At 45.0% G+C, this 11,882-nt stretch overlaps 1 protein-coding gene across 1 annotated transcript; it reads left to right on the top strand.

The window, feature by feature from the left end:
• Positions 1 to 832: 832 nt before the first annotated feature.
• Positions 833 to 11,849, top strand: CTSC (cathepsin C). The gene is made up of 7 exons (XM_072134072.1): positions 833 to 1,044; positions 4,789 to 4,934; positions 5,571 to 5,734; positions 7,517 to 7,672; positions 9,305 to 9,417; positions 9,492 to 9,623; positions 9,853 to 11,849. The coding sequence occupies exons 1-7, from the start codon at positions 870 to 872 to the stop codon at positions 10,353 to 10,355; spliced, it is 1,389 nt and encodes a 462-aa protein (XP_071990173.1). The 5' UTR covers positions 833 to 869; the 3' UTR covers positions 10,356 to 11,849.
• Positions 11,850 to 11,882: the final 33 nt, after the last annotated feature.

Genomic DNA, 11,882 nt, shown 5'->3' with positions numbered 1-11,882 from the left:
TTGGCCTCTAGGGGGCACATTGAAATGTAAAATCAGAGCGTGCTCAGTATGAAAAAACGGATGGATAACCGATGGAACAAACTGATACAAATCAAAAACTTCTGTTTTACATAGAAAACAATGTAAACATTGTGTCGGAAAAGAGTTGTCCGTTAACAATCCACTCAAAAAAGACGAAAATGTAAAATTAGATACTAACGGACACAATTGCAAGTCCATTTACATCAATGGGTAAAAACGCATCCGTTATTCATCATTTTTGAAACTGGAACAGCAAGCCTGAACTCCAGCCTGGCGTTTTGAACCGGTTTTTGGGCCGTTTTTAAGCAGTTTTGAAAACGCATCTGTTTTTGACCAATTTTACCAATTATCTTAATTAAACGGGTCGAAAACGGATAGGTTTTCAAAAAAACGCATGCATTTTTTAACGGACTGCTTAAAAACTGCCCATAAACGGGTTCAAAACGCCACGCGTGCCGCCGGCCTAACAACCAATCACAGTTCTACTTTAAATATACCTCAAACCCAGAACTAACAGATGATTGGCTGCTATGAATAATTAATGCTTTACTTATACAGTCCATGATAAGAAGCAGGGAGCAAAAGCATCCAATCAGTTTCCCTTTTCTATTGCTCAGCGCTCTGTGGTCAAATGAAAGCTGAACTCTGATTGGTTTCTCTGGGCAGCTGTGAATCTTCAGTCTGAGTCTTGTCTGTGGAGTAGATCATGTGACCACTTCACGGCAAGCCCCGCCCAAGCGTCACATGGTCTTCTCACCGTCTGTGACAAGCCCCGCCCTTATGTGTCATGTGACCCGCTGACACTACTTAACCCCTGGGCGCCCGGTCTTCCGCAGTCAGAGGTGAAGATGGAGAAGCTGTGCTCGCTGCTGGTGATCACCCTCCTGGCGGCCTGGAGCCGGCCCGGGGCCTCTGACACCCCTGCCAACTGCACCTTCCCAGACCTGGAGGGCACCTGGGAGTTCCAAGTGAGCCCTAGTAAAGGAGGGGCCCGCAACCGGGACATAGATTGCTCCAAACTGGGTGAGAACGTGGAGGGCTGTGTTATAGAGTGTAAGCTCTGCAGCCAAGTGTGATCTGGGTCATAAGATCACGTCTTGGCATAGACAGCTGTAATAACATGCAATAGAGTGCAAGCTCTGTGGTCCAAGCTCAGATATATGACGTGATCCCTTGTTTCTACACTCGGGTAATTATAAAACATGGTATAGAGTGCAAGCTCTGTGGTCCAGGATGATCTGGTTCATGTGATCTGCTCAAAGTACGCTCAAGAATTACAGAACATGCAATGGAGTGTAAGCTCTGTGGCCCAAGCTTATTTGTAACGTATTATCACCTGTTTGTACACACAAGTATTGTAAAATATGGTACAGAGTGCAAGCTCTGCTGTCCAGATGGATTTGGGTTGTGTGACCTGCTCCATGTACGGTCAACTATTACAAAATGTTCTATTGAGTGTTAGCTCTGTGGTCCAGGGTGATCTGCTGGATGCAATGCAATATAGAATGTAATTGTTAGCTCTGTGGTCCAGGCTCATGTGGTCATCTCCATGAACTCTCAACTTTTATCTAGAATGCAGTTGATTGTCAGCTCTGTGGTCCAGACTGATTTTTGGTCATGTCTTCTGTCCACATTCTGGTATTATAGACTTCTGCTATAGATTGTAAGCTCCTTGGTCAAGACTGATCTGGATCATGTGGCCACCTCTTTGTATAGTAATAAGGCATGCAAAAGCTTGTTAGCTCTGTGGTCCAGGCTGCTCATATGAATCATGTGTGGCATCAAATGGATTGTAAGCTCTGTGGGCTAGGCTATTTTTGATCAGAATGTGAGCAATCTGGTATAATATAGCATATAGTAGAGTGTAAGCTCTGTGGACCAGCTTGACCTGGGTCATGTGACCTCTCCCTCTCCTGTGCTTCTCCTTATACCTGCAGCCTTGGTCAAGTGACTCTTCTCTATTGTGCAATGCTTAGGTCTCGTGATTGTGCAAAGTTCTGTCTGTTTTACGTAAGAAGCAAAAAAGTGATGTCTACCCTCCGCTAAAGATGTTCTGCAGCAGGTGGGACAGAGCATGCGATTGCGGGACTAGCTGATCACATGGCCCTAAGTCACCCTTCTTCATAGAGCTGATAATTCAACGTCCCTAAGGAGTAAAACTTTTTATACCTTTCTCCTAGAGTAATGAATTGTAAGCTCTGTGGACGAGTGTCATGTGATCAGTCAGTTACCTGATCGCATGCTCCAATTATAAAATTCCCCTAATCTTTGTGCAAAGCATGCTGGGATACTTCTGGGATCTCCCTGGCTATAGAAATAGAAACCTCCTATTAACCCATTATTGTCTTGTTCTGGGAAAGCTGGGTGACGACCAACATGGCTGCTGTTGTGTTGAGATGCAATAACATAGGGCAGATCAGATTTCTGTGGACAAGATGCAATCCCTAGAATTTAGATCTGCCATTCTGAATCATTGGAAAGTTGGGTAACAACCACTACGGCTGCTGTAATCCCTTAATCCTTGGACTAGTCATGCAGGGAGTCTCACATCAGTTCCTTGTAGTCATATCTGCTGTTCGGGAGCCTCGGAAAGCTGGATAGCAACTGTTATTAGCATTGTAATACTGCGTTACAGATTGCTTTATTAGCACCGCATTGCAATGGTGTTCTGCAGCAGCTGCAGACCCTCCATGCACTTGGCAGTAGTGTTGTAGTTTCGGTTTGGCGCTGAGCGTCCTCCTCCTGTTACTCCCCGTATAACGTTACACCTCCTGATACAGTGGAGATTCAGTTGCAGGGACTGGTTACATTGTAGCAGAAGTCTGTACACGGCTGAGCGGGAAGTTAATGGGTTAATCGTGCAACATTGTATCTCTTCCCCTATTGTGCAATGGTTGTACAGGGAAGTGATACGGCTGGGGTGTGTTTGTCTTGCTGCCATGTACAGGGGCGCACACCTGTGTCAGGCGGCTGCAGTAAAGCTCAGGCAGAGATATTTTGTGGCACTGAATAAATGTCACTTCTGTGTCTCCCATGTGATGGATTAGGACCTGGCAGAGCTTCATCTTCACTTGTGTTGACTCTAGAGGTGTCGTGTTAATTCACATCTTGCCCAAAGCTACAGGGTTTTTCCGGGAAACTGAAAAACATGGACGCTTTCTTCCAAAAAACGGCGCCAAACCCAGAAGTCGCACTACATTATTCCTGGCAGAGTAAAAATGCTCCTTTTTAGCGTTTGCGGAGAATGTTTAGTTGAGGAGGACAACATGACTGAGCCGTTTAGTGTTTTACCAGCAGCTTACATTTCTTTTAACCCCTTCAGTACAGGGCACACTTTCGCCTTTCGGACGCAATACGATTTTTCACATCTGCCATTTGTTCCAGCTTTGGAATGCCTTAACTTACTGGGGCTTATTTACTTGCGCAGCCGCAGGAGTTCACCAAAAGTGCATTGTCCGATAATAATGCCCTGTGCCGCAACTCGCTAAGATAGTGCTCCCGATATCCTGCATGTGGCGCTTCCCCGCTCAGGTCCGCCGGAGTTCACCTTCTGCTTCCTGGTGCTTGATCTTGCAACACAATTTTGCAGTCATATTGTCCGATTTCCCCCCCCCCAAATTCCTGTTAAATACCTGTCCAATCCTTGAAAACAGCGAACTGTAAGCAGTAACTTTTAGCTGTTGTCCTGTCAGAACTTTCTTTCGTATCGTCATTGTGGCTTCCATCATGGTTCTTCTTCAGAAGAGGAATCTGGTGGGTGAGGGGGCCTGGAGGAGGAGCTTCATTGATAATTTGGGACTGTCCATAGTGCTAGAGGAACAAGGATGTGGCACTCGGGTTGTCTGGCAGATTCTGTGCAGGGGTGCCCACGGAGAGGTCTTGGGAGTGCCATCTCTGGCACCCAAGCCATAGGTTTGCCACCACTAGTCCCTGACTGTTGTCACACACCCCATGTGCACAAAAGTTGGTGCAGGGCGTGCCAGTTTCAAGATGAACGTGCAACACAATTCATGAATATGGTGCATTGGCCCAGATTTATGGGAAAAAAAATGTGGTGACCGTTTCCCTTTTTAAAGGAAACGTCTGTCTGTTACAAGATATGAACCAATGTCACTAAATCTTTATAGGACATCTACCACCAGGATGAAGGCTTGTAAACCAAGCACCCTGACATACTGGTGTGTGTCCCCTCTGGCAGGATCTGCTCTTTAAGCTTCTTATGCCTTTTTTTATGAAAAAAAAAATAAAAATTATGCAAATCAGTTAGGGGCTCCATGCTTTATTAACACTTATGGAACCTGGAGCCCCTCAGACTCATTAGCATAATTTCCAAAGCTGCTTTGATAATAAACGTGGTGTAAGAAGCTGAGAAGAGCAGATCCTGCTCGCGGGGGCACACACCAGTATCTGTGTACTTGGTGTACAATCCTTCATCCTGGTGGAAGATGTCCTTTAAGAAATATACTAATGAGTTCAAAGTTCTCAGGGAACTTGTTGTTGTCTATGCAGCCACACTCTGGAAGGGTTCTGGTGATGCACCCCAGAACAATTGCAGCTCATTTTTAAGGCCTTTTTTAGGACTTTATTACATTGTGACTGTACTGGGTGCTGTGGGGAGTCATCCAGGAGCCTCTTCCTTATGCCTTGTTTGCGATTTGATGCCGCTGCCAAAATAAATCTGATCTTCCCTGGTTAAATACTTGACGTTGACCCATTGCAATATGATGGCGCAGGGGGAATAAGTTTTAACATCTGTCTTTTCTCTAGGACCGGTGGAGAAGAAGGCGACTGTTACAATAAAGCAGCTGAACATCGCGGAGGATAACCTGGGAAATGTCGGCTTTGTCACCCTCATCTACAATCAGGGCTTTGAAGTTGTCATCGGGAATTACAAGTGGTTTGCCTTCTTTAGGGTACGTGCTTGTTCTGAATCGCACTACTGGCCACGGATAATTGCATATGGGGTCCCATCCTCCACTTGGTAAAGATGACCGCTACCCTACAGATGATCAATAGTGTGTGGTGTTTCTCCCCCCTCCCCTCACCTGCTACTACAAATGATATATGTGTAGTCTGTTGCTCCAACCTTATGTCTTTTCATCTGTTTTACTATTTTTTGCTAATCTAACGAGCGTGAAGCATTGTAGGATAAATATACAGGGGCAGCCGAGTGACACTGCCCATAGCTGTGTATTATTTTGGGTTATGGAGCAGGAGGAACGGAGATTATACATGGTGCCATATCTGCAGGCTGCATGTTATAGAGCAGGAGGAGCTGAGCACTTTGCTCAGCTCCTCCTGCTCTATAACATGCTGTCTGCAGATTGTACATGGCGTCCTATCTGCAGGTAGTATCATGGATTCATCTCGTGCTGCAGACTTTTAATATGGTCCTTGTAAAGTGGTTCGCATTGAATAAACTCTAAGAATAACCCTGCGTGGTCTGTACTTTCCTAAACCTCCCATAATTGTCCACCCTCGTTCTTGTCACATCTCCTCCTTATCAGTGTTGCTTGTGGTTAGTTCACATCTCGGTTCTTCACTTTCAGTATGAGCAAAACGGAACAAATGTCACCAGCTTCTGTCACGAGACCATCCCCGGCTGGGTGCACGACGTCCTGGGCCGGAACTGGGCTTGCTTCGTTGGAAAGAAAATATCACCAAACTCGGGCGTAAAGGTGAACCAGGCGCCATTTCCCTTAAAAGCAGAATGGTGAGTCTTGTACACAGATCTGCAAGATGTCATGAGGTGGAAGTAGCAGATAAAAAAAAAAAAAATGGTTGAGAGGAACCACTACTTTTGAGATGAATGAAGCTGATTCTTTAATTAGAATAAATTCACAATGGGAGGAGTTTGCATTATGGGTTATTGGGGGGGGTTCATGTCTGTCAGCCGCGTAAGGCCGTAGGCATCTAGTGTATGGTCAGCCTTAAAGGACATCTGCCACCAGGATGAAATGCCTGGTATTAAATGCCCTTTAAAGGAATCTACCATCGTGATACCAGGGAATTATTATTATTATCACAATGCATGTCAAATTAGTCCCTGTCCCCATGGGGCTCACAAGCTAAACAACCTACCAGTATGTTTTGGAGTGTGGGAGGAAACTGGAGGACCTGGAGGAAACCCACGCAAACACGGAGAGAACATACAAACTCTTTGCAGATGTTGACCTAGGTGGGATTAGAACCCAGGACCCCAGTGCTGCAAGTAGATCCAGGCACTGTGACTGTGATATTCTTCTTATATTTATCCATGTCCTCCTTCCTTCTAACCCTTTATAGACGTGTGACGTAATAGTACGTCACACGTCGGCTGCGAGTGTGTGGAGAGGGCTCACAGGCTGAGCCCTCTGCATACAAGGTGGGTGTTTGCTGCAAAAACCTGCAGTTTTATGGTTAAAATTGCAGATTTTAACCATATAAACTACCCCAGCAAAGCTGCCGGAGGCATTTAAATCCTGATGGGCCTGGGCGCTGTCATATTGGGTTCGATCGCCGCCCCCTGTGAGGTAATCAGGGGTCAACGATTGGTTACTATGACAGCCTTAGGTCAGACAAAGACCCAAGGCTGTCTGGTTTTAACCCACTTATTACAATGTACAGTTTGCGCAGTACAGTTTTTTTAAGATGTGTAAAATCCTCAAACTGCCATACGGTAGAATCGGACAACCTAGGGTTAAAGTACCCAAGGGGGTCTGGAAAAAAATAGTAAAAAATATGTTAAACTAACAATACAAATCGCACCTTTTCACTAGAACTGATACAAAGAGATCAGACATTTTTACTGTCTTTATATCAAAATAGTTATTCCGGCCTTTAACCCTGTAATAGAAAAAGTCAAAACTGGCACTTTTTTGCAGAAATATAATTTTTTTTTTTTTTAAGGTGATCAAAAGGCTGTATAGTCCTCAAAATGGTAGCATTGTAAAATAGTGTAACTTATTAGCATGTGAAGGTGGCAAAATAAAGGGCTTTTGTACAGGAGGTTTATTCCCGGAGTTGAACCCCCCCCCCCCCCATTATGCAAAATGGTGCCCAAATGTCCAAAATAAATGTAACAGAATGAAACCAACTCCCAATAGTAACACCAGCAATCACTGCTGCCACTGATCCCTGGTGTTAACCTGTTAAATGCCTGTAGTGGCCCTTAAATCCTGGTGGATTCTGCTTAAGCCTACAGTTGCTGCAGATGTTAGTGTGCCTGTGGCACACTGTAGCAGATCTCCAACCAATCCACCAGATACTGCAATACAGTAGTATAAGGGTTCTACAAATAAAAAATGAAAACAAAAAAATCTTTTTACTAGAACATTGATTATCACCACATTCCAATCTATGAAAATCTAAAAATGATTATTTGAGCCCTGCAACAGAAAATAGCGCCCAAATGTCTGAATCGCAACTTTTTTGCTAAATGATCAAACGGTCATGCAGGCTCCAAAAATTGAAATTAAGACTATCAGAAAATAATCTGCCTCTTGCTCCTCCGCAGGCTCTCCAGCACTCCCTTCAAAAGCAACTATGGACTCGTGGGACAAATCAACTCTGTCCAGAAGTCATGGACAGCCGGTGCGTACCCGGAACTGCACGGACTGTCCATGCAGGATCTGCTCAGACGAGCCGGGGGGCGGAAATCAAAAATCCTAAGGTAGGTGACTACGTAGCTGTGCACTGTACTGCAACACACAGAGCAGATCAGTCCAAGGGTTCTCGGGACCATATAATCTATGGAGAACCTGTCACCAGGAAGGTAATTTTTAGCTGGTGATGGGTTCCAATATCCTCTGCTATGCTGATTTTAAAAATGCCTTTGTCAGCGTTCTGATACTTTGAGCATGGGAGGGGGGTGGTGTAAAGGAGACACACAGGACCTGTCACCAGGTGTGCCCCACTAAACTACCACCCCCACCCTCAGGTAGGGTACATTTTCATAGGTAACTGGATGAGATTTCACAAAAGGGAATTCTACAAAGTCAGGCAAATATGACTCTTCTCACTGCATTATCAAATGAGATGCGTCAAGTTTAGGCGCATCTCAGCTCGTGAGCGCTCTCCATACACCCTTTGCCGCACAAGGACGATATAGTTCGTCCTCGGTCAGCAAGGTGTTAACTGCCTCTATGTCCAGATATGTAGCTCACAGAACCCACAAGCCTGATGTCGTCTGAAAGATGAGATGTGACACAAAGCATGATTCTAGGTGCTATAGAACAGAAGATTGGCACTTCTGAAGTGGACCTCCCCTTGCCCTTCCTTAAGATAAGGGGAACATCTAGAAAGGGCACTTCATACCTTACACGTAATAAAATATTGGTGATTTTAGCTACTTGCCTGCTCAGGTGAGTGCTGAAAAACCTTAACTAGGCTTATACTTGAGTCTATGAAACAAACTCTAGTCACCTTTATGACGCCCCCCACAGGTCCCCTTCTCTTCTGAAGCTTTGGCTCGCGCAAAGCTGATGTCATGGTATATGTGACAGCAGCGTAGGGACTCTGAAGGGGGCATCAGAAAGGTGAGGTGTGTGTGTGTGTGTGTATAAAATATATATATATATATTTTTTTTTTAATTTATTACTGGGCATACCTCAGGCAGGGGCTGCAGGCTATATACTGGGGGGAAGCTGTGATCAATGCATCTCCCACCCTAGGCTTTTACTTGAGTCAATAGGTTTTTCCTAAAATTCGGCGCCTAGGCTTATACTCGAGTATATACGGATATGCATTAAAAAGTAGTAATACCCGGACCAATAAATAAAATGTAAAGTATCTTCACCCCAGTGTCAATATCCATAAATGTAGGGCAAATTGTACCAGGCTTATGGCAGGGAAGCGCATTCAACAGGTAGTGTACAAAGCTATAGTGTAGCTTTGTAGGCGGTACCCAAAACGCCTCTGCCGCTCACCTTCGCTTCTTTCCGTAGCGATGTATGGCGAGAAAATATAGGACATGTCTTTTCACGGGTGCGGTGCCGTACCGGTCGTGTGAATGAGGCCTTGGGCTTAAATTTACTATAGGATAAGTACATTGTCATAAGTGACCATGAGCTGCCACCCAGGAGGGGACCTCACAGTATGACACCCCTGTGAGCACTGTATATGAATGACCAGGAATGAGTCAATGTTGCATCATTATGATCCTGACTGTGGTCCTAAATCCTCATGACAGGTTTCCTTTAAGGAGCTGATGGACTCCCTTTTTATACAGATCCTTAAGCCATACATGCTGTGCTGCTACTGTATATGATAGGTGCCATGACATTCCCTGTGTTGCTCTTCCAGCACGCCACCGCCGGCACCTTTGCCCACTGATGAGAAATATCAAGGTCTCCCTGACACTTGGGATTGGCGCAATGTCCAGGGGTATAACTTTGTCAGCCCTGTGAGAAACCAAGGTGAGCTCCTAAACCTATAATCCAGCAATGTAGAGTAAAATGTGGGCGAGGGTTCATACGTGTTTTGTCTTTAGGCTCCTGTGGAAGCTGTTACTCCTTCTCCACCATGGGCATGTTGGAAGCCCGGATCCGAGTCTCAACCAAGCTTCAGCAGACGCCTATTCTGAGTCCCCAGCAAGTGGTGTCCTGCAGCGAATACTCCCAAGGTAAGTGGTTCTTCTATACAGCTTCATGTCTTCCATGGGGTGAATACACCCCTCCTACCAGTGGTGTTGATGATTAAATGAAGACTAGAAAGCAGGGCAATAGCACCACCTGGTGGTAAGTGTATGGACATGGACACGTCTTGCAACCAATAGAAATGTCTTTTTGCCCTGCTTGTGAGGAAAGGAGCACAAAATATTAGTTCATGGCTTTCTTGTCTTTCCACCGCAGGTTGTGACGGCGGCTTCCCCTACCTGATCTCCGGCAAATATATCCAAGACTTTGGCATCGTAGAAGAGTCTGACTATCCCTACACTGCCAGAGACTCCCCCTGTGCCCTGAAAAACAATTCCTACAGATACTACTCCTCCGAATATCACTACGTGGGCGGATTCTACGGGGGCTGCAACGAGGCCTACATGAAATACGAGTTGCTCCTTGGAGGTCCCCTGTCCGTCGCCTTCGAGGTCTATGATGACTTCATGTATTATAAGGGAGGGATCTACCACCACACCGGGCTGCGGGATAATTTCAACCCGTTTCAGCTAACCAACCATGCCGTCCTCCTGGTGGGGTACGGGGTAGATGCCAACAGTGGGGAGAAATACTGGATTGTGAAGAATAGCTGGGGCGAGTCATGGGGTGAGAAGGGTTACTTCCGCATCCGAAGGGGCACCAACGAGTGCGCCATCGAGAGTATAGCCGTAGCTGCGACTCCTATTCCGAAATTGTAAGCGGGGGGGGGGGGGGGGGGTGGTGGTATGTGAACGGTAAAGCGGTTACAAGATTTTATCTTTACAATCATGCTGAAATAATCAATTTTTGAGGCTGTAATCATGCATTCAGTTTTTGGGTGCCTCCTGTACCATTTTTAATACCCTTCCGGATTTAATCTGCATCAAAAATTTTCATGTATGATTCCTGCTGGAGCTTGTGTTTACATGGAAATGTGACTATGCAAACAGTGCCACACCTGACTATATGGTTGGTGCCAGTACTGCAGCTAAGCTGCATACAGATGAATGGAGCTGAGTTGCAATACCACACGCTACCCATGGTCACGTGTGGCACTGTTTCTGTAAAAAAAAAAAAAAAGCAGCAATGTGTCTGAAACTCTGTACAACCCCCTTCAAGGCTGGAGCTGGATCATGTATAAGCCGTACTCCGCAACATGGGAACCCAAACCAAAGACATAATAAAGGTTCATTACATTGCTAGGCCTCATGTGGATACTAAGATTTGTTCATGTAAATTGGGTTTTGTAGTACTAAAAGGGATCTGGGTAATGTGGCCAGTATTAAATCTTTCCTTGGGCAGGAATCACACAATGGGGCAGATTTATCAAGCTGTCTGAAAGTCAGAATATTTCTAGTTGCCCATGGCAACCAATCACAGCTCCCCTTTAAAATATTCATGAGCACTGGTAAAATGAAAGCTGAGCTGTGATTGGTTGCCATGGGCAACTGGAAATATTCTGACTTTCAGACAGCTTGATAAATCTGCCCCAATGTGTCGTTCATTAAAAGGGGTTTGCCCTGGATTGACAAAACATGGCCGCCTCCTTCTCAAAGAAAGCAGCCATTTTTGTCATCTTTGAAACCCCCTTTAAGGGAAAGGTCAAAATTGTGACCACCAATACCAGGAAAGTGAGATTTTAACCATACACTGCGCCAAAAACCTGCAGTGCAAGTCGCCCTGTTTTCAGGCCTACTTTCATGTGTGGGGTTTTTTGACTGAAATTCTGTAACAATGTTGTCCCATGTGAACATATCCTAAGTCCTTGTTGAAGACTTTGCTGTAAAGATTTGATAAATGTCTGAAAAATCACTTTAAAGCTCCTTTATCAGGATGGGCATTAATAACCCTGTGGGGAAACTACAATTCCCAGCATGCTCCATTACCTTTTGTGTTAGATCAGAGCACAGTATAACAGCAGTGCCTGCTGGGAGTTGTAGTTTTCCTACCATTGGTGTGCCAAGGGCTGCAGACCCATCAATAATGGTATATCCACCACAGGGTATACAGCTTCTCCTCACAGAATACAGCACTTACTATATTGTGATATAGCACTGACAGGGCAGGCAGATCTTCACACCTGCACTCTGATCGGTCTTGCCTTAAAGGGATTTTATGTGCCTTAATCACAGGTAATCAGGGACTTTGTTTCTCTTCCCATTTGTGAATTTTAATGATTTTTGAATAAAGTTTTTCTTCTTTGTATAAAACAAGATGGTGTCTAGTTTTTTTTTTTTTTTTTTTGT

Source organism: Engystomops pustulosus, chromosome 2, assembly GCF_040894005.1.
Source record: "Engystomops pustulosus chromosome 2, aEngPut4.maternal, whole genome shotgun sequence".
Taxonomy (NCBI): Eukaryota; Metazoa; Chordata; class Amphibia; order Anura; family Leptodactylidae; genus Engystomops; species Engystomops pustulosus.
Note: the sequence above shows the minus strand (reverse complement) of the source record. Positions and strands in the feature narration are given on the sequence as shown.